Source organism: Salvia hispanica, chromosome 2, assembly GCF_029641045.1.
Source record: "Salvia hispanica isolate PSC_SH4W2 chromosome 2, Shi_PSC_v1, whole genome shotgun sequence".
Classification (NCBI taxonomy): domain Eukaryota; kingdom Viridiplantae; phylum Streptophyta; class Magnoliopsida; order Lamiales; family Lamiaceae; genus Salvia; species Salvia hispanica.
Window position 1 is genome coordinate 18,958,653 of NC_142693.1, and position 23,918 is coordinate 18,982,570.

Below are 23,918 nucleotides of genomic sequence, written 5' to 3' on the forward strand. Positions count from 1 at the left end.
TGAGCTATAGATAAATGAAGAATAAACTCATAAATGAGAGAGATTAAAAGATTGTTTTTTTTTTCAAAGAATGAAATAACTCATTTAGCTCGGGACGTCCAAAAAAAGAATTAGACTCAATTAAATTGGGAATATTAATTTTATGTAAAAATGACTGATCCAGAAACTGAAAATTACATGGCATTCCATATTAAAAATGGAAATGAAATATTTCATCTATACTATTGGGGTAAAAAATAAAAAAAGTTGAAGATTTTTCTGGAATTGAGAGAACATATTTATGTCCCATGGACCATCATTATATACACTAGTTTAATGTTTTCACACATATTGCATACATAAATATACATACATATAAATTTATTTTTTTCTGTCTGATACATCAAATCAATACACTTTATTCATGAGCAGCAAAAGGTGATGTCCAGAGATATAAATATTAAAAATTGATTTTGAGCATTTGTCACAATGTGCAACACCATTAATATTTTTGTTATTCTCATTGAAGTTTTGGCTTCTCCCTCATGTTTGTCTTCTGCAGGGCATTCATGCTCAATAAATCCCAACTTTTTTCCTTTTAACATTATATTTTTTTAACTTTCCATGGTGTAAATTTAATGGACCACATGAAATTCTCTCAATTTATTGAAATGAATCAACAAACAAGTCTCTATCTCAATTGTTTAAATTTTAATGGACTACATGAGATATTTCATGTTCTTTAAGAGATAGATTGAACATGATTATATTAAAAAGTAGTATTTCTCCTATCCTATCACCTTTTCAATTGAATATGAATTGATCAATCAAATTATAGAAATTATCAAATTGCCTTATAGTATCACCAAATGTCTTGCAGTTGTATTCATTTTGAATGTCTCGAATTCAATGAGTTAGTTTCTTTTTAGCAAAATTAAACCCTTTTTAATCTTTCTACTTTATTCTCTCTTCTACTTTATCATCTCCTCAATTATTTGTTTATTCTCTTCACTCTCACTAAAAATCATTTTCTTAAAATTATAGAAAAACGAATAAATGTAATTCAGATTTTATGTAATTTACAAAATTACTGACGTCATTAATATTATTTGTGGTTCTAAAATAAAAACAAATATATAACACAAAACAAATAATGCTCCTACTATAATTGATAACATGAGTATTTTTCATCTATTAGACCTAATTCTAATCTCAAGTTTCAACCTCATTGCACTCTCCTCTCCTGTGCTTGGTTTTTTCTCTCTAAAGTCCCAAGAAGGCAATTCATCATGTCATCAATAATAATATCATAACTTCACAATCACATATCTTAAATGTATGTCAAAAATATTTCAGTGAAAAAAGAGAGAAAAGACCATCAACACCACCAAAAAGGCTGTAGATGAGACTAAAATCTGTATTTGAGCTCCATACAAATGTCAAGAAATCTAAATTGCAAGAAAACAAAACACTCCCTATACCTAATCGAATCCTGTCCTATATCTTTTCGATCAGCACAGGTGAAAAAATTGACAGATGCACAACATAATTAGGTTTATACAAATGTTTACTTGCTAAAGAATATGCTTCTCTTCTTCCTCTTCTTCTCACCAGCCTGCAGCATTATTTGTTGGAATAGTCATAAGGAGACTCTACCATAACAAATTTACATATGTTTTCTCAAGTTAAGCAGCCATGTGCACTAGAAAACTTATATAAAGTTTTCGATTGATTTTGCATCGAAACCCCATGATTTTTTGTATACCAAGTTTTGATAAAACCAATCGGTTGCAGGAGAGTTGCAACAACCATTACATCTACCTTACACACAAGCTATTCTATCTTTGGCAGTCACACCAAACAGGGCTACACGAAGTCGAACAACCTTAGCTTACATAAAATAACAGAACAAAATCAGTTCATAGCTAATTAAGGAGTTGATACTGACAGTTATTTTGCAGATATTACTCTACAAAATAATTAATTATATTGTTCATGTGAGCACACAATTTGGTGACTGGAATTCGAAGGATTGGTGGTTATCATACAGAGCGTGCGGTGAGAATTGATTAAGTAAACAAAGTTTTTTAATTTAAATTATCCACCACTAGCAGGACAGGCCATAAATCACAAAACTTGCGCAGAACTTGAAGAATTCAAACGCTTTCTGTCAATTTCCTAAGGCTTTCTGGAAAGAAGAGCTATGAATTATGATCAAATTTTGCTTACAAGTAGGACATGTACAAAATCTGAAAAAACTCTGATGTATGGTTTATGGAAGAAATGAAAGGACTACGAAATGTACCTTTAAGATGAACAACCGGAAGGTGAGAACAATCGTGTCTCTTGAACTGAAAATTTTAAAAAGAAAAAAGAAGGATCAGGCGATGAATTGGAAGAACACCACAATAAACAAACTTGCTCTCTGTATTACTACGAATGTAGAAAATACACTTAACACGTCTCAACAACTAATGATATCAAAAGCAAAAGCTACATTTGATAGGATGCCGCTCAGATGATAAGATAAAAGAAAATCATAGTGCCTTCCAAAGCAAGGGGATATCCTCATACCTTATCAATGTAAATAACAAAAAGAAGAAGATGCCCTACTAAAAAAGTGTTGATACATTATCCAAATGCAATTGTTTAAGCTGTATTGGGAAAAAATATTTTTCCGTGTATTGTAGAAGTACAAAGGATTCCCTATACATAGAGGGTGCATAAACTAGGTTATAAATTACAATCAAATCCAAAAATAAAAGGATCTATCTACCATATAAAGAAAGCACTCAAATATCTAAACTTTCCAACAAATTACAAAAAGATTAACAAGCAAAAAACAGCGCTTGTTATGTTGCATATGCACAAAACATGTCAAAGAAAAGGAACCCTACTCTAAACTACAGCTATAACAATACAAATATGAAGGAGAAGATTGACACAGAACCAATAAATGAGCATGATCTGACAAAATTTGAGGTAAGAGAGTGACTCTCGTGACAGCAAACACCGCAGTCTAGAACTCGCCCAACTGCACACGATGGAAGCGCTTGAAAAGAGACCTACGCGAGCCCACAGGAGACTGACCCATGAAAACTTGGATCAACCAGCTGACAGTCAGCAAAATTCAACACCTCACGATGCCTATCAACAGTGCTGTCCCGCCGCTCATCTACCATCAGAATAGCAATAAATCACCCCTGCGAGCCAAGGATGGCCATCTTCTGGGTCTCTTTGGGGATGGAAGGTCATCCTTGGCTCGTTAGAGCGCCTCGACCGTGTGCTGTTTGTCAAGTCCTAGACTGCGGTGTTCGCTGTCAAGAGGATCACTCACATACCTTGATTTCATCAGATCATGCTCCTTTGGCCTACGGTTAGTAACAGAAGTTCCACCGAGTTCCGTATCTCTCCAAAAAACGAGGTGTTTCGTTTTGATGCACGATTTCAGGTTTAAATAGCTTAATGCTTTAACGGATTTGCATAAAACATTTCACTAATGCAAGCCCACATAAGTTGGGAAGAATATACAAACTGCTGTGATCATGGCAACATTGAACATTCATAATGCTAAACTATAGCGGCACTGCAATAATTTATTTGTCCTTTTTCTAACATTAAGCATGTTTTATATCCCCAACTTTTAGCATTTTTCATAAAATAACCTGAACTTATATTTCAGTTAAAACCCCCAACTTTATGATAAGTGTCATCTTTGTCTCGTTTGACATAATCCGGCGATGAAAAATGAGTCAGATTCTGCGTGACTTATAATTTAACTGAGGCGAAGCTTTTTCTCCAGGCGGCTAATTATGCTGTCACCAGTTTTCAGGGTTCTCTAGACAATGTCCCCAAACAAACAGGTCATAAACCAAACTTTTCCAAAAATGGAGGGTTTTTGAAGAAATACGTTAAAGTTGGGAACACAGCACATGTCCTAAAACAAATAAATCCATCTAATTAAACAATTATCCAACCAAGAATCCGGTGAATACACCCATTCTTCCGTTGCGTAAATCAAATGTTTCAAAAAGTTGGGGTAATCCGACCATCACTTTCAGTGTGTAGCAAATTCTTACCACCCTTTGAATATTTGGCAATTCGGACCACTCTCAGAATATCCAAGCGCCGAAGATCAACCATGTTAATTTATTAATCCATGTATGCTGTAAATTGTGAGGCATTGAGCACTGGAATTGTCTCCACAAGTCGGATTTTGGGCGGCCGGATGTATTTCAAGGTGGTCCCAATTACAATACATGGAAAGGTTGGGTACAAATTTGCTACACTTGAAAGTAATCTTGTATACCAAGGTTTGGCCTAAGGTGGTGATTTAATTTGCAACTAACCTTTTCTTAAAAAAATTTAATCCAATTTTGTTATCTTCTTTTTTCCAACCATATAGCAGAAAATTTGTTTTCTTATGAGCACAGCAAGATAACATCAATCATAATTTCAGCCTGCCAAGCATTTCTGCATGATAAGAAATAACCATCCACCGAAACTTACCCACTTATATCTGCCAAGCTCTCAACTCTCAACATACGTTCAGTACCCTGAGAATCACCTATAATGAACTCTGTTGGACTTCCATATGGAATAGAGACCTAAATATAGTACATAAATAAGAAAATTCAGGATACATGTGCACAATAAGGAAGCAATATCAAACATACTAATTATTAGAGACTGGAAAAGTAAAGCAAAGGAGATAGAAGATACATACAAAAGTAGATGATGAAAACTTCTCGGTGACTACAGTCCCATTAGGACCGCTACCTTTTATGCTGTAACCATCCCTTTTAATCGTCAATGTAGCTTGCTCCCATATATCAAGATATCCACTCTTCAGAATCGAAGGATAAAGAAAACAGAAAAGAGATGAATTAATAGGGCCCTTCAAGATAGAGGTCTACAAGCAGTGAGATTGACATCAGCAAGGTTTAGATAGTGTTAATTTTTTGCCGCACTCCTCAAAGGATTTGCCTCATTAAAGATACAACTCCATATTTTGATACTCTTTAATTGACCTTTGTGCTCTATTTAATAATAAAAAACTACCACAAATTGCTCTCACACAAGATGCTTCTGAAGATATAATAATAAACCACGATAATGGAGCCAAACCTAATTAAATTTTTATTAAAACGAGAAGATAAAAAATTGACGTTGTGATTCATAAATCATACCGACAGCGATATCTTGTAAGAAGCTTGAGCAGCATAAAGGTTCCTCTCTAAGCACCTTTGCATTTCAGGATCTGCAAAAGAGAACTTAAATTACTAAATAGAGTAAAATAAACACGTTAGAGTTCACGGCAGTAAATCTTTACCAACTAATCAGAAAGAATAAAATCACTCGTAACTGATTAACTAAGTACTGAAAATGTGTACTAAAAACAGGGTCTGGCCTATATTAGATACCATTTTAATTTTTTTTAGTAACATTTACACAACTGTGCACCTAAATATATGTCTAACAGGGAAACCAAGAATAGAAAAAGCTTTGGAAAATTTCTCGCATAATGCTCATAACAGACAAATTCAATCACCATGAAATCGAGCACAGCATTAAGAAATATACTAGTAAAGAAAAATAACTCATTTCAGCATGCTCACATATTTAAATAAGATTGAAGAGGTTAGGTAACAATTTGTAAGGGAGACTGCTTTATTTTCAGTTTAAAACCTTGGGAATATGTCTAAAGTAGATGCCACAACTACAAGCTTTTCAAATTAATTTCTTGCCAAGCTGGCTCAATGTGAAGTTTTACGAAATACATATTGTCTATACTCTATAATGCTAAGCAAGTCTGATATCCTAAACCTTTAGCATAAAGGCCAACTAAGGTTATGAATTTATCAGTATTTCATTACCACAAGTAATTTTCCTGTGCTCGTTGGCAAAGACCTTCACAAGTTCACCCTGAAATGCCCGAAAAAAGGAAAGGGACATCAGATACGAGCAAGTAAACCCATCAGTATTTGACGTCAAGCACACTGATAAACATAGAATTAATATTTATTTGCCAGCTACTAGTCAGTTTTTCAGTATTTCCAGCTACTAGCTAGTTTTCCCAATCCAAACTATCTAAAACAAAATAAAGGACTATAATACCTTCCGTTTTCTATCATCTAGTGGCTGTACTTCAATGGCCAGATAAGTATCAACGTCATCCGCAGTAATAAGATAATTCGGTTGTTTTGCTCCTGTCAAGGACAATACATAATTACATGATAGGGATTATCTTAGAGAAAGAACTAAATTGAACTAAAACCTGGATTACGCTAAAATGAGTACCATCAACATAACGAAAAGATCCATCTTCCAAATGCCGCACCCACTGTAAATTCAAGGGAAACTTGTGTGATTATGACAGAACAGGCATAACCTACAGCAAATCAAGAAATGGTCTGCTACTAGTGCCAAAAATGACAAAAGTTTTCTACAGAATGAAAGTAGAAGCACCTCAAAATTGCAACTGGTTGTTCCATTAATGGAGTATCCGCATGCTTGTAGTTGCTGACCGGGAAAAGCTTCACCTGAAATCTGGAGGCCATCTATTGCCGGTAGAGGATCATCATCAGCAGCTGACCAACATTTTCAATTTTTAGTTCAGTGACAACCATACCATGATCAAAGCAGTAAGAAAACTGAAATCAAACAAGTGCAGACCCTCTGAGAATGACGATGAGGGTTCCTCCAGAACCGGGGGTAGAAAAGGAGAGAAAGATGAGTTGGGATCATCCATAGAAGTCGTAGATGCAGTGTTGGAATTCCAGTTAGCAGATGGCTCTCTATCACTCAGAAGTCCTCTGTTTTCAGGTTCGTCCGACTCACTACTTCTAACAAGGTCACCAAATGTAACTTTTTTACTAACTGTAGCTTCACTATTACGAACATTTTGCGGATCCACCTGGTTGTATGCAATCTGTTGAGCTATTTCAGGGAATGCTGTATTCCTAAAAGAACACAAATGTACTTTTTAAAACTCAACAAAAGTATCATGAGAATATTATCGCAAACTTACAAAGGTCACCAGACAACAATTATAACTCTCATCTTTGCAATAAAATAAGACCACATTTCAGTTCTTCATGTTTACATGATTTACGGAGAATTGCTTACATTGATGGTGTGGAGAGCACAACTATATGCAGATAAAAAAAAATTAAACTGCTTATGGAAGTGGAACAACATGATAATTGAGTAAATTATTTCTACTATTAGATAAATGTCTTTCTAAAGAGAGGTTGTAACTTGTAAGAGATTAAGAGTGATCATTAAATACACAAGAAGTTGCAGAAATATTTTTTGCCAGGGCAAGATATGCATAAGAAATCATAATTACGATAAATCAGCTATTATTACTAAAGCCAATTCAGTCAGAAGTTGACAAATTGTCCTTATTACTAAATCCAATTCAGTCAGAAGTTGACAGATTGTCGGTAATAAATCAATTTATCCAGTGGTTATACTTATCCAGTACTGCCCCATTAATATAGTACTATTCTTATTCTTATATCCTTATAACTACTTAATCCACACTTTAAGAGTGAATATGACCATGCATTCCAACTATAAGAGACAGCAATCAATGTTTCCCATTGGAGTTCTGGTGCTGAATCTAGGCATTAAAACTTTATAAAACACATCACCAGTACAGAGGACTGACATTGCTCAAGCATTCCAAGTTGCAGTAGTTTCTATGCGTTATAACTAGAGAGAGCGAGATATCTGTGTTCCCACTCCAAATGACAAAAAATGACAAGAGAACATTTATGCAACTAGACAGATGAAGGCAGATGATTGAGATAGCATATATACTTTTATAGTTAGAATCTATTTCAGCCAAACCTGCTTCCAAGAGGTGGATGCCTCCCCAACTCGTGCTCTGGGTTCTTCAAGTTCTCCAGCCCACTTTGAGGAAGACCTAAAATATCCATTGTAGTCTGAGAATCTGAAGATGGCATCTTTCCATCAGAATATGTTTGTTGAGGAACCAATTCCAACCCCTTCTTTATCTGGCAGGGAATTCAAGATATGAGATAACATTCAGTCTAGACTACCATTCTAAATGGAATTTATGCTTCTTAATGCCTGAATTGATTCACAATTACATCAATTATTATCAGTTAGGTACAAAAATTAGGATCTCGATCCAGGGACTACCTTTCTGTTGAGACAATTGAACACTGAACACAGTTACAACAAGAAAATGGGAAATTGAAACTGAGTTGTCAGAATGTTTTTTCACTAAGCTCATCCAGAGTCCAGACAATTAATAGTCTTTACAAACTACATAAAGTATACTTATGTCCATACATGAGAGAATCCATAACTAGAGAATATAAAAACATGTGATGACTAATAATTATTGTATATGCATCTCTCTACCACTTCATATCCCAAACCAGTTTTCTTGTGTCCTGCCACTTCAACCCGACTAAGGATATTACATCCTGCACCGGTCCTACCATTTAATCTCTCTCATATCCTGCCATTAGAAACTCAAGCACCAACTCAATCATTGCAGAAGCTCTTCAATCCAGTTGTCATTAATCTAAAAGGGTGCAATGTGCATCAAGCAGGTTTTTGTCATTAAGTAAGCATACTAATGTAAACTATACCTCATGAGAATAAACAGGTGACTGAGTGATAGTAGATGAATTTATATCTGAACGCCAAGGTGCAAGCTGATACTCTGATTCTTTCACTTTCCCCTACATATGAATTTACCAAACAAATGACCAAGAGAAAGAAGATGAAGAATGCAAATTCAATCATTGGCATCTCCATGTACGTCCCCTTCAAACTAATCATTCCGAGCCTCGAAAACATACCTCAGTCACAAGAAGCTGTTCTTGTAAATGTCTAAACAAAACCTGCAAACACAAGATTTAATATAAGTCAATGGGAGAGAGTGCTCTAATTTAGTATTCAACCAAATCATTACCAATTTATAAACATCTAGAATATAAGTGTAACAGGTCCAACAAAAGAATATGAAGTACCGACTTATAAACATCTAGAATATTCTCCAGTGTCCTTATAACCAAAAACAAGAGCACAACCACTCCCAACACCATTCACACCACTTGAATTTAATTATGAACCAAACAAAGGAGAACGAAAATATCATCTAGCAGATAGTGTCATAACCCTGTAAGACCTTGCTTATCATTCACTTTTTTGCAGATGGCAATGTGACCTTATAGACTGCACTAAATGAGAGCTCATCTGAAGTACAGACAAAATTCTCTGCAGGCAATGTCATTAAGACAAATACAAGAATAACCTGAAGGGAATACCTTGACATTACTGACAATGGATTGCGCATCGGCAACAGGTGGTTGAAGAGAATACTCCGCAAGAAGAGGCATCAACGAAGTCACAAATGTTGACCTTTCTTGTTGTGTGGCCTGAAAGAAAAACTTGAGCCTGAATACATGTTTAGCTAACATTTGCAGAGAGGGAAAAGCACAGTCGAATTTTTATTTGAACTTTATTATGCAGTTGATATAACAGATACAGTTGTACAGGTAGAAGTAAGTTTCCATACAAGTTTAAGAAATTAACTGAAGTTGCATCAAGACTGATAATAAGCCAAAAGTAACAAAATCTGTACACAACAAGCATGAGTGTTAAAACAATAGTATTTAAACGATACATATACCTGTAAAGCATATGTAAGACGAACATTCTCCTCCATTATGTCTTGTCTGTAGGAAATTGCTTTAGAGGCAGCAAGAATGAGATCCTGCTGTTGCTGATCAAAGGCCTATGGAAAAGAAAATACAAAGATTACATGATTTTGAGAAGGTATTATAAGCAAAAGCAAAAAAGACTACTTACCAGACGCATATAAGATATACGCTTATCTAGGGCATATTTCTCGTTGCGAATTTGAGATTCCTAGTAAGAAAATTAGATAAATGAATCAAATATATGCAAAGACACAGCCAAGGTTCAATCAAAACAATACACAGAGGACTGAGAACGATCTCTCTTTCCTACCTTCATTGAAAATTCTGTGAGATGCTTCCTTAATTGTGCAATCTCCTCTTCATGTTCCCGAATCTGTACTACTATATCCTACACACAAAATAATACAGGAGAAATATATATCAATACTTATGAACATATAGATGTGACCTCAATCTCATTGTCAACATTTTGGAACGGCATTAGCCAGGGGCAATCTGAAATCATAAATTATTTAAGTCAAAAGATACCTGCTTTGAAGAACCATTATTGTTAACATCAGCCACAGAAACCAAATCCCTTCCTGAATATCTTAACTCTGGATCCAGATTGCCTTCTAGCTGGTTCCTACAAAAGAAAAAATACAAATTACAACCAACGACATGCATACACACCACACATGCGTCTGAAATACCTGCTAGGGGTAGATGTCATAGATGGTGATATAATCTGAGCGACACCAGAATTATCTGAAGATGCATGATCACCATGTATCATGTTCAATGATCCATTAATGTTGTTATCAAATTGGTTCTCAACATGCATTTGCATCACGTGATCCCTATTACTTCTGCTAACATCTGTTTGAAGAACGGAATCTGGCATGCCATGTCCAGAATTGATGGCCACATTTCGTCCTGCTAGTTGATTTTCTAATTGTAGAACTAGTTGATCAGCTCTACTTGGTGAATTAAAATGTTCAGCCCATCCACCTGATTGATAATTTTGATATTTTCCGTAACCCGGTTTCTACAGTCAAAATCAATCAAATAAAGAGAATTAAATATTGCCAGCCTAAACAAAATGTGCATCATGAACTTAATCTAGCCCACATAGAGAAACAACTCCATACATAATGGAGAAGGTTTAGGGGCTCTGAATTTGACAAAATTTCTTAGAAAAAATGTTTAAAAGCCTTCTGTTCAGTAACATGCATCCTCCATGAACCCTTGGATTATTCAGAACTTCTTTATGTTCACTTTCTACCCAAAGACCAAATAATCTCAAATACCACGAAAGAAAATATCCGAAATATTACTAGATTTCCCATAAATAAAACCAGGGGAAAATGTTGACAGAGAGTCGGAACTACCTTATTAGATAGAGAAAATGAGGAGAAAATGCTTCCGTAACGTTAAGTCAGCAATACAGGTAAATGAGCCATAATGTATAATTGTGTGTTCAACATACATGAAACTGTATTTGTTCATTCCACAGCACATTCATGAAATGGCAAATAATCGCAAATGACACATGTATTGTACAAATCTTATTTAGTTTTCTTCCATAAATCATCTAAAATTCTACATGTAATCTTCAAATTCTTCAAGAAAGTCAAAACATCATACAGTATGGTGATACATTGCTGACCTCTAACCCATATTACCGTGTGTCTATTTTTGGCAAGCAAGTTAACTAATTATTCTTCTATGCTTGGGGTCTAAATATTCGTTTAGTCGTTTACGCAATCCAAAAGTGTATTCTTTGACATGTGTCCATAATTCTGAGGTAACAATAAACCCACATGGCTAATGGTACAAATAGAAAGACAAAAAGGTAAAACCTAATCAAACAATACTTTTAGACCTAAAATGATTCATCACACATTCTTGAAAGAGCTCTTACATAGTTTTCAAGTTCCTCATTTTTTTTCTGAAGCTCAGATCTCAGACGATTATTCTCTTCCACCTGTAAAAATGAAAACAAAACAGGATAGCTTTCTTTGTACTGCCAAGTTTAACAAGCTTATAAAAGACATATAGCAAGTTCATAACTTAGAATAGAGTGGAGTTGCAGGAACTCTAATGAAACCATTCCCTCTAAGTAAAGCATAGATGTTGGAAGTTAACTAAAGGGATGATACTGAATAATTGTAGTAGTGAAAACTTATGGGTTCCAAGAGTCATCTTGGCAAGAAGGATGAAAGCATTTATGATAAGAGAGTACTATCTAGTATCATATTGGTAAGAATTCAAAATTACTTAATCAAATTTTCAGAAATTGAAGTGCTCCAAAATCCAAATCAAAGTTCACTTTGCTTTTCCTTAATTTCCACATAAGATACTTGTCCCAACTGTGTTTGAAGTATTTTGTCTACCCAATCTTTAATCTCTATTACCCTTAGTGTGCATCAAGTAGTAACAGAGCCAATTAGTCTTGTGAACTAAACCAATATTGTCCTCTTGGTGAAGGCAAAGAACGGAGCATGTACAAAATCCTCAACTGGAAACTGTGAGAATCAATGCTCCCAATGAGGATATTCAGCAACATGCAGATCAGATGAATTTTGTGAAGAAGAAAAAAAAGGGGTGTGACCATTACACCCAAGCCAGGTCTAATCGCACATGTAATCAAGAATTGTGTATCAACGTAGAATTCTCTGAGCTTAATGGTGTGGAACAACTACGGTATGTTTTAACCGGTTAAATGAAGTATATTAACTGCATACATACCCCACCAAACTTCAATTTTGAAGCAATAACTCCTTCCGTCCACAAAATTAGTCTTTGGGTTGTCTACAAAAAGTAGTCCTAAAGATCATTTTAAAACCTGTGCCAGAAGCTCCTCGGACATTTTTTACTGACATAGAGAGTACTTGTTAATTTTAAAAGGTAAAAATAACTGTGTTTATATTGCAAATGTATTTAGTTTGTCCTTGCCATATTTACCAAACTTTGTAAAATGTAGTAATATGTAATCGACAGGCTAACAACGTTTCACACAAAAGGAATCATGAGTTATCCCAACTGTGCTTTTTAAATTAAATTATTATAATATTACACCTATCATCGGCAAATCTATCTGCCGCACTATGCTTTTAGAAAAACGGTAATTCATTGCATGCAGTTGTGCTATAAGGCAGCAAATATAGTGACACTTCAAGATAAAGTAGAATTGTTTTTGGATTACTGTATTCCTATTTTCATACTGAGTCCAAAACTTAAGCGAGTGGTAGTTACTTCACGGACCAAACCTGAATCTACATTCTAGAACAATATAACTAAGAAAGTAGTAATAAATTGTTAGCAACTCTGTTAGCAGGTCATCGAATTCCAATAGAGGCATCCATCTAATAAATGTTAAACCAGTTGAGATTTTGAAAGTCGTGTATGGCGAAACAGCTGGCCACGAATGATAAATTTATCCTCAGCTGAGATCAATGCAGCAAAAAAATGGTTCTATCTTAACTCTAGGAGATCGAACTGAAATTCAATACTCGAGCTAACATGTTGAAAGGACAAGCACAAGATCAAGTAGGCAATAATAAATTGAATTAATGATATTACATAAATTTCACTTGCATCGAAACAGCTGGCCGCGTATGGTATAGATTAACTGAAATAAATAGGAATACCTGCTGCTTAATTGTGGCTTCAGCAGCTTCGACTGCTTTCATAACCTGAAATAACCCATCATTGCCGTTGATACTGTAGGGATCATTCACCGTCAACCCTGCAAATCGACTTTCCAAATTGCCTTCCTCATTCTCCATGACTCCTTGTCCTTCAAATTGTGCAGTCTACATCAGTAAAGGGAAAATGAAAATGAAAAGCAATTTCACTACATATATAAAACCTGAATAGTTGGAAGAAATTGCAATTTTGCCACTCTCCAACCGCGAACAATCCAATCACATTTTTCCACCCATTGCAGCTGTGCGTCAACTCCTCTCAATAGCTGCTGACAAATTTGTACTCTTTTTCACTTCATACCGCTGAATTCCACCGAATTGATAGCAGAAAAACGAGGTATTTGCAGCTAAGCGATCAATTTGAAATTAAAAATACCTCTAGGAGGAGGATTCCGAAGGAATTGAGAAGAATAATTTGGAGAAAGCCGGAAATGGAAGAAGAAATCGAAGAGGGATGATTTTGGTTGCAGACAACGAGAGAGATATGAGATCATGAGTAGAGAGAAAAAGAAGAGATATTGGGCCTTGCTTAATTCAGAAGGTTGGGCCCCTCATTAATTAAATAAAAAAATAATTGGGCCTCGGTTGTGTATAAATAAACAACTCATCGACACAATGCCAATCATTAGGTTTCTCGTTATTTAAAATTTTAAAAATAATAAAAAATTCTGGGAAATTAGTCTCTAAAATCATGAACTTTACATAAAATTTGGTATTTCCCATAAACTTTGAAATTGGTATATAATATCACGAACTTTGCATTTTGTTTGGTATTTCCCAAACTCACTCAAATAAGATATTTTCATCAAAATCTTATTTAACGTAGGCAACCGTGATATGTTTTATAATATTTTGAATCACTTTTTTAAGTTCATGACATGTAGGATAAAAAGTTACGTTGAAAATCACGTTGATTTAATTGTGTGAAGTATGATGAAAAAGCCTCACAAGTTAGTCAATATAGTAATAGACATGCCGTGGGAAATACCAAACAAAATGCAAAGCTCATGATATTATATACCAATTTCAAAGTTCATGGGAAATACCAAATTTTAGGCAAAGTTCATGATTTTAGAGACCAATTTCCCAAAAATTTAAGAGAAAACATAAAAGCTTCTGATCATTTTTTAAATTTTTTATTTTTTATTTTTTATGAATGAAAATTGCTGCTCAAAGTCAGGAGTTGGTAATAGATTCACCGTACAATGGAAATAGTTGCAAAACCATAATTATATAACAAAATAGTAAAACTAACATAGCTGCAAATCCAACGTAGCCGATATCTTTAACCGAACAATCGCCGACAATGACAAGGAGAGACACAAGTCTTCATCGTGAACCACCCAAACCCTGATCAGTGACCAAACCATCAGCGCAAGCTCACACACACAAAGCTCCGACCAAAAGAACACCAAGTTTAATAATCGTCAAGATCTCAAAAAAAAAAAAACACTAACTCAATATTTCACTCAAAACACTCGTTCACACTATGAGAGGGCGGTGAAGCGACGCGGGCCTTCGCCAGATCATAGGGCAGTGTTGACCCAATAGGCAATTTGGGTTTGGGTTTAAGAATTGGGCTTTGAAGATTTGGGCCAAATAAAATATTGGGCCGAAAAGTCTAACAACTTCTTTCACAAAAAATTGCATGCTTTTGGCTTTGAAAATGAACTGGAAATATTACTACTACAAGCTTGAGTTTGCCAATGCCAAGATATGCAATTATACATTTTCTAGGTTCAATTATTTTTTCAGGTTTTATAAAAGTTAGATCTATAAATATCCTGTCTTGTGTATTTCTCTCTCTCATCTAATTATTGCACATAAACCAGATTTGTGCTAATAATACAAACCTAGAAATATATGTATGAACACTCTCTCTCACTGTTACACGAAGAGCACACATACCGACATATACCCATAACGTTATGAGTTTTAGAAAGACCAGCAAAATGGCAAGTGCGACCCACATAAAAAAAGTATTGAATATAATAGATATACTCCATAAATATCATCACAACTTGGAAGAATTTAACATACAAATATACCATATCACTCTTATCTGATAGTATTTGATGTCTTGAATTATCCGGACAAGTTTTCAAACGTCCTCATTATCCACGGCGGGCTCATACCAACACTTTGTGGGTCACTCACACCGCCACTTCAAATTGGCTTCCAAACATCCTCTTTAGTCATGGTTGACTCTACCTAGTGGGCGGCTACTCCGAGTCGCCATCTTGTCAATGAAAGCACAAATGTTATGTACCAAATAGAGTAAAGGCAAAAACTGATCCTGAACATTATGCCTATTTTATGATTTTGGTCATATACTTTATCTTTTGAATTTTTGCATCATGAACATTTCAACTCGGATCACAATTGGTCCTACACTAACAATTCTGTTAATGTTTAAACGATTTTAATCCGATTTTGACCGATTTTTAAACGGTTTAAACCCGAATGAGACTGTTAAAACCATCAAAATCGGGTTAAAACCATTTAAAAATTGTCGGAATTGTTAGTGTAGGACCAATTGTGATCCGAGTTGAAATGTTCAAGATGCAAAAATTCAAAAGATAAAGTATAAGACCGAAAAACATAAAATGGACATATGTTTAGAACCAGTTTTGGCCTTTACTCTACCAAATATTGAATAACTCATCTGAAAAAACTAGTCTGAGAAAATATTGTTCATTTAGTCTATAAAATAACATTTGTTATTTCACGTAATCTACATGTGACAAGTTCTCTTGCACTAAATTACTTACAATAAACAATTACTACTATTTATTTCGTCCTGCTACAAATTTTTCTTTTTAAGATTTCTCGCTCTAACTAACGACACATTTCTAAAAATAGTTACATCACTCTCTGTACTTTATTCTCATTCCACTTGACTCACAAAACAATAGGAGTATTATATACTCCCTCCGTCCCCGATTAAGAGTCACACTTTGACCGGGCACGGATTTTAAGGAAGTGTTTGAATGTGTAAAATAAATGGAGTTAGGTAGTGGAATGTGGGACCTCTTTGACTTTTTGTGTGTAACAAATATAGTAAGTAGGAAGTGTGACTCTTAATGAGGGACGGATTGAAATGGAAAAATGTGACTCTTAATCGGGGACGGAGGGAGTAGTAAAATAATACATATCAAATAAGAAATGCTCCACTTCAAGTGGGACGGACGGTGTAAAATAGTTTTGCGTTGAAGCGAAGATTCATTGGGGTTATTATGTCATAGAGTGGCAAGATTCCACAGTGCTTAAATTTCAGTCATCACGCACTGATTTGAAAATTGAAAACAAAACAATGGTGAGTAATCGATTCTTGTGAATGAACGAGGAAGCCGACAAAGGATAATATCATAATTTGCACGCCAATACTCACACTAGAGTACAGGCAGGAAATTTTGAAAAGGAGATTTGTCGGCAGAATTTACGTTGTTGGAAGGTCCGGGGTGGGGCCCGCCGCGAAACGATCAACGGTTAAGTGGGCCCCGGTTAAAAGGCCGAAGCACGTGTCCCTTACGTGGCCAACTGCCATTAACGGACAACCACTCCTCGTCTCCGCACATGTGTCTGTTGTCCTAGCAAGACCCCTCGTGGCACCACCCCATTGGAAAACACTTTCAAATATTAGGCCATACATGACCCATTATCGCAAAATCGGTTATATCCTTTATGTTTCAATTCAACTTTTTTAATAAATAAGCACCTACCATCACTGATTTTATAGTATTATCTGTTGGGACGAAGATGACCTAGCTATTTCTTAGACTATCACATGATTTTGATTTTAATAGAGAGAGAAAATACTATTGGATGCTTTAATGAAGAGATAAAATGTATAATTTCTCTTTTTTTTTTAAAAAATACAAGTTATTTTTGTTGAGACTGATAAAAAAGTGAGTTGTTTTCATTACGAGTGAGAGAGTAATGTGTTAATTATTTATGATGCAACTACTTTCCTTTTCAATTCATAATTTCTTTTTATTGGAATATTTCAAAAACTTACTATAATTTTGAAATTTACATGATTAAAACTTTAAAAATTACTGATCACATAAGTCATAATTTGTGTCCGTGTTGATCGGCAAAGTTTTTGGGTTTTTGCATTGGGAGTTAGTCGACTTCGATGGGTCTTTGGTCTTATTGTTGTATGTAGCAATAACGTTTTTCTTTCATAAAACTATGATCGTTTGCTAGTTGTGGAAAAGAGAATATTTAGCCATATTAAGTAAAGGGCGTGTCACTATCTTCCTTTCCCCTCGTTGTTTTTGTCATTGGTGCAGATCCCTCAGACACTAGGTAAACTGAAATTTTTGGGGTCTTATAGCATGAAAAAATGGAGACTTTTCAAAATTGAAAGAGGTGGGATTCCACACAAATTTTCATGAATTCTTGTTGCATACATGGCGAAGAGTGAATAGGTTGGAATTGTAGGATTGAGACTTGGTGGACATCAGCATTTGATTTTTTACATATGAAGAATTTAAAAAGAAATTGACGAATAGGAAATAAATAACTTAAATAAGTGAACTGATATTTGATATGCGTTGAGAAATTAGAGGGGAAATGAGTTCTTAGAAAGGGAATAAAAAATAATGGTAAAAATGAAACAAAAATACAGAACAATGAGCCTTATCTGTCACTTGTTAAAAGAAAATAACATTGCAATAGTCATTGTTTAAATAATATAATAGTGATTCTCGTTTTGCCACATTGCACGTGAGTGGTTTTGAGCGCAACTGTGATTTGAAATTACAGCTTATGTTGGAATATCGTTCTCATTGAATTTCTTCAACTTATTCATGCAAGTCATTTTGGATTTTTTACAAGTTCATGTGCATCATACACTAAACATACTATATGATCTATTGATAGAAGAAAATTAAATTCGTATTATCAAGAAAATATTGATCATTCAGTTTGAATTTTTAATGGTTCTAAGTTCTAACCATAGACTCCCTATAAACAACATTTAATTTGCTCAATTTGAGTCAAAAGCACAAAAGTGGTGGATTAGTGGGGCGCATGTGTGCCTCTAGCCGCTAAATATATTAATGCAATCTCTAAACAATATTATATAAAGTAGTTAGCATTAAATAGATACTGTTCAGTATTAATAGTAATTAGCTAATATCTGTTGGGACATATAGAGTAATAGAGATTAAAGGCCGTCCCACCAATATTATCTTTAGAAGGTTAAGATAAAATTATGATTAAAAAAAAAAAAAAATCAACTCTTTATTCCAAAAGAACTATACAATTTATATTACTCCATTATATATGCAAAAGTCGTGAGATGCGGTCATGTGATAATGAAAAGTCAAATTTTGGGATTCAAAAAAGAACAAAGACCAGACTATATACTATAGTGGATAATCATGTGACTCATTGCCACATACGCCTAGGACGAATTAAATTGAGATATTTGGATTCGTGACATAATTCAAAGGATTCATTACTCCCCCACGTGGTGTGTGTCAATGACCAAGCCAAACATGGTTCTTGAATTCATGAGATTTAATGCCTAAATTGTGTGTCACATGTATGCATTGATTCAATATACAATGTATTAATTGCCTTAAAGTGATCACTATTTATTAATAAGAATGGAAAAAAGATGACGAAATACAACCTTGATGTGGATTCAAGTCATATAATATGTGGATTTGAGTCATATGTTGTGCAAATGTGAGGTGTGATGTAATTATTCTGAAAAAAGTAACTAAAGAAAAAAAAGATAATTGACATTTTAATCTCATATTTTTTTTTATATCGATGTAGATTATAGGCAAACATTAGTAACAAAATTATCTTTTAAATATTTACATATAAATATATTTGTGATGTTAAAATTCGAAATTATTGATGACTTTTGAAATTTGAATAACACTGATGTGTTAAATTTTGTTAGTTTATGTCGTGTTATAGTATAAATGAATAATCTCCCTCCGTCCCGCTTTAAAAGTCCCGGTTGAGTCGGGCACATGTTTTAAGAAAAAAGTGTTTAGTGTGTAATAAATAAATATTGTAGTGGATGTTGAGACCCAGTTTTAGTTGAGTGTCCAATAAATAAATGTTGTAGTGGATGTTGAGATCCACTTTTAATATTTTTTTATTAGTTGTAGTGGATGTTGGGACCCACTTTTAACACTTTATAGGCATTTTTTTATTAATTTATCTCAATACGGACTCCTAAAGTGGGACGTCCAAAATTGATCAACCGAGACTCCTAAAGCGGGACGAAGAGAGTATTAAGTAAACAGTTTAACACACTCCATTGTAGTTAAGTCTGAATGTTTGTGGATATTTGAAAGTTTGGTACATGAGTACATCATAATATTTGAATATTCTTCATATTTTATTATTTCAAAATTGTAGCATATCCTACCCGGTCAAATAGGGGTGTTACATGAGATGTCCTCACATGTTTTTAATCTTATTATCATGTCTCCTCAATTGCAACTTGAACTATTGAAAACTTTTGATTCAGATATTTTTCAATAGCACAATTGTAATGAAAGAAGACTACCCAAATAATAGATCTATGAAGCCTCTAATTTCAAATTTTAATATAGCACAAGCATCGATATACCCAAATTTAAAAAGCGCCTAATAATATATCAAGATCTTTTTCTAACAAAACATTAGTAGTCATCTGGACGTATACTCTATACTCTCAAGTACTGACTAGACTTCGATTCGCCTGTAAGTTTGTAACCTATTTTGTATTTTATAAAAACAATAGGAAGTAATTCAACAACTGAAACATAATACGATTTATATTGTAAAACTATCGACAACATATATTGTCCTGGTGATGTTAAATACAAAAAATCATGATCACACAATGACTGTTTAGATCTTGAATTCCTACATTGATTAGATCTTGACTTCCTATATTGATTAGTGAAATCCAAATTTCATGAATGAGAGAAATTACATGACATAATTGAAAGAAAGAAAGGTGAAAAGAAAGATTTGGAGGTTAGGGGAGAATGAAAGTTGGCAAAGGGCAAGTGGGGTTTGGTGGGTGAAAAAAGAGAGCATGTCTCATTTTCAAGGGATTCACACTTTGGTAAAGGCGTGGGACCCAGAGAGAGAATGAGAATTGATTATATATAAGAGAGCCGGCAGTAGAAGGATAGGAGTAATGTTTAAGTAGATAATGTAGATTAATGTTTGTAATGAGGAAAATTGTGATTTAGATAGATAACGGCAGATAATAGTAGTATAGTATAGTGTGTGTGGGGCCCGCAAACAAGGCGAGGGAGAGACCACTCCTTGGATGATTTCAACCAACCAACAACCGTAAAAAAACACATCCTCTTTATCTCTCTTGTTTGTGGGTAACGTCAGATCTGATGTGGATACCACGTAGAACTGACGTGTGTCCGCTCCCTTGGTGGGCCCCGCTGGGCGTTAGTTGCCATTTGACATCGACGATGACGGTTGCACCGAAGCGGCGCGCCAGCCCGCAGGCGTGTGTGGATGGATAAGCGCCACGTCTCTCTCTCTCTCACACACACACACACACACACACACACACACACACACACACACACACACACACACACACACACACACACACACACACACACACACACACACACACACACACACACACACACACACACACACACACACACACACACACACACACACACACACACACACACACTCTCAATTGCTGGTTGTTGTTTCGTCAATGCCTAGGGAATTGAGTAGCGCAATTGGAGGTTTGGATTGCATTGGGAGAGAAGTTAATTTCATTAGGATCAATGCTACTCTCGTGGCTTGATTTATTATTAATTATTTCTAGAAATGTACATGCATGATTTTCTCCTTAAATTTTGTCAAACAACCTGGATTTTAAGAAATGTAATGAAAAATAAATTGAAAAAGTTAGTCGAGAGATCATATAAAAAGTATTAGTTTTATACTCCATTCGTTCTATAGTAGTGAAAATATATCTTTTCAGCACGAAGATTAAAAAAATTGTATTAGGTAAGTTATGTAAAAGAAGAATAAAGTGGGAAATGAAAAGATAGAAAGCTAAAGAGAGAATAAAGTAAGAAATAGTACAAATATATAAGAAGAAATGTGTCGACTTTTACAAAAAAAAAAATGACTACATTACTCTTGAATATATCAAAATGGCAAAATGACTCCACTACTATGAAACGAATGAAGTGATAAAATGTGAGTTGGAATGAGCTAGTGGAATATGGATACTCCCTTTTCTCGAATTACTGCGTTTATCCGAGTGATCCACAAACGGCGAAAATTTCTCTTTTGCTGTCCACTACCGAAAATGGTAATAAGTGAATATGACAAATTTTGTGGATGAATTGAAATGGAAAAATGTGACAAAATTTAAGGGACGAGGGGAGTAATATTTATAGGGTAAAGATAAATATACTTAAATTGTATAAACATAATCTGCATTAGGATCAATGGTAATGACTTGTGATATAGCTAAATAGGATATCGATAAATGGTGTGTATTTATTTTTGTAACTGTATGTAACTATTTCTGGGTTAAAGATAATAATACTTAAATTGTATAAACATAATCTCCATTAGGGTGCTTGATTTATTACTATTTTTTAGGATATCGCTAAATATACATAGATGGTGTGTTATTCATTTTTTAATTGTATATCATTATTTCTAGGTTAAAGATAGACATACTTAAATTATACAAACATGATGATGCCTCAAAAAATTTTGTCAAATCAATTTCAATATAGTATTATTATATTAATCATTTACTTCAGTTAAATCAATTTTAATATTAATTATATCATTTATTTACTAAATTTTTGTTTATTAAGATATCATTGAAATTTATTTTATTTTATTTTATTTTATTTTATGGGGTTTCTCCAAATGTTAGTAATCTTGTCCTATTTAGTAAATACTCCATCCGTCCCACATTTGTAGTAACATTTAGTTATGACACGTGTTTTAAGGAATTGATGGAGTGTGTAATTAATGAAGTGAGAGGTGGAGTGTGTAATAAATGAAATGAGATGGTAGAGTGAGATGATGAAGTGTGTAATAAATGAAGTGAGTTGGTTGAAAGTGGATCCCTCTTTGACTTTTTAGTTTTTTATTTTTGTTTTGATTTATTTTAATATAGATAATGACATTTGGGTGTAATTTTAGTGAATAATGGGGTAAAATTTTATGTTCAAATATGGTAAATTCTAAATGTTACTCCAAATGTGGGACGGACTTTTATGACAAAATGTTACTACAAATCTGGGACGGAGGGAGTATCTTAGAGGTAAAGCCATGTTTTTTCTACTGAAATACTTCTACTAATTTTTATCTTTTATATTTCACATATTTTATCAGTATACATTAAAACTAGTGTAGTACACTATAAATAATAGTGGATGGAGTGAGTATATTTTTCTTATTCACTTTGTACATTCCAAAATTTAGGAAAATTAAAGTTGCATAGAAATATCAAAAAGGTCTACATGAAGGCGGTGGTCAGACAACAACATGACCATGAGGATGTAAGTTAACGAGAGAAATGGACGAGTAGAGATAGAGTGTGGATAAACGAATTACTTCTATTTTTTCTCTTATGCTCAAAACGACACCGTGTAGTCGTTCACACCATAATTAATACACGTTACACCAACATCGCTATACATTTACCAAAGTTTACGCTAATCGTACCAACTCAGCATTTTGTTAAAAAGAATCTCCTCACGACAATTACAAATTTTCAAAACTTCTTCATTTATCAACATCTAAAAAGTGCGTAAGACACCACAATTCAACCAAACTTTGTGATTCTAAAGGCTAACAAACCTATCTTCAATGAAATGAATAGTTTTAGAAGGTAGGGGTATCGATTCGGGTCGAGCCCGGCCAAGGCAGGTGCAAAGTGACAGAGGATTAGGGGGAGTGGGGTGGGGCCCACCATCAACCGTTGGTATAAACCAAAAACGAGAAACAACCAACCGCTACTTTCGAACATGAGAAATTAATAAAAGATTACGTGAATTAAGTAAGCAATGGGCCATGTATGAATTCGTGTTTGGTGGCTTTTTCTTCTAATGTATGGATCTAGTCACTTTTTATCTTCTCCAACTTTGACCAAATCTCTCTATCTCTCTCTTTTTCTTTTCTATGCTATCCACAACTTAATCTATTTGGGAATATCCATTCTTTTCAAACACCTCACATTCACACTTCATATTTGTATTAGCACATTGGTTTATCCCTACCAAATTCCAACCATATACATCTACATCGACACCTCCAAGGTGTTTCCAAAAACATAGGATTTTTCTTTCATGGCTGTCAAACCAGCTTGCCCCCCTACGATATCTTTGCCGCCCTATTCTCGTACTGAAACATCTTTTATTTTATTTTTCACAATTACTGATTAAATTAAAAAAAGAACGGTCAGATGACATTTTTAATGCAATTAAGGATGTTAATTTGTATTTCCAAAAGCTACTTATGCTTGTCATCAGTTTAGGTGTCCCACTTAAAATGATGGGATGCA

At 34.4% G+C, this 23,918-nt stretch overlaps 1 protein-coding gene across 4 annotated transcripts; it reads right to left on the reverse strand.

Annotated features, from left to right (window-relative positions):
• Window positions 1–1,352: 1,352 nt before the first annotated feature.
• LOC125222084 (uncharacterized) lies at window positions 1,353–13,896 on the reverse strand. Of its 4 annotated transcripts, none has more exons than XM_048124533.2 (23): window positions 13,752–13,896; window positions 13,540–13,641; window positions 13,319–13,467; window positions 11,590–11,652; window positions 10,379–10,713; window positions 10,215–10,311; window positions 9,997–10,074; window positions 9,835–9,894; window positions 9,656–9,760; window positions 9,291–9,401; window positions 8,823–8,864; window positions 8,610–8,702; window positions 7,837–8,003; window positions 6,655–6,941; window positions 6,448–6,569; window positions 6,280–6,322; window positions 6,097–6,188; window positions 5,856–5,904; window positions 5,169–5,239; window positions 4,706–4,825; window positions 4,489–4,586; window positions 2,285–2,330; window positions 1,353–1,594 (listed from the first exon to the last, which is right to left on the reverse strand). In XM_048124533.2, exons 3-23 carry the CDS (start codon window positions 13,454–13,456, stop codon window positions 1,547–1,549), a joined length of 2,265 nt encoding a protein of 754 aa, XP_047980490.1. In that variant the 5' UTR covers window positions 13,457–13,467; window positions 13,540–13,641; window positions 13,752–13,896; the 3' UTR covers window positions 1,353–1,546. The 4 variants fall into 4 exon arrangements, 3 of the variants coding, with proteins under 3 accessions (XP_047980490.1, XP_047980483.1, XP_047980498.1); XM_048124526.2 differs by having other exon boundaries at window positions 13,540–13,644; window positions 13,752–13,881; XM_048124541.2 differs by having other exon boundaries at window positions 1,499–2,167; window positions 13,540–13,855.
• Between the last annotated feature and the right edge of the window lie 10,022 nt (window positions 13,897–23,918).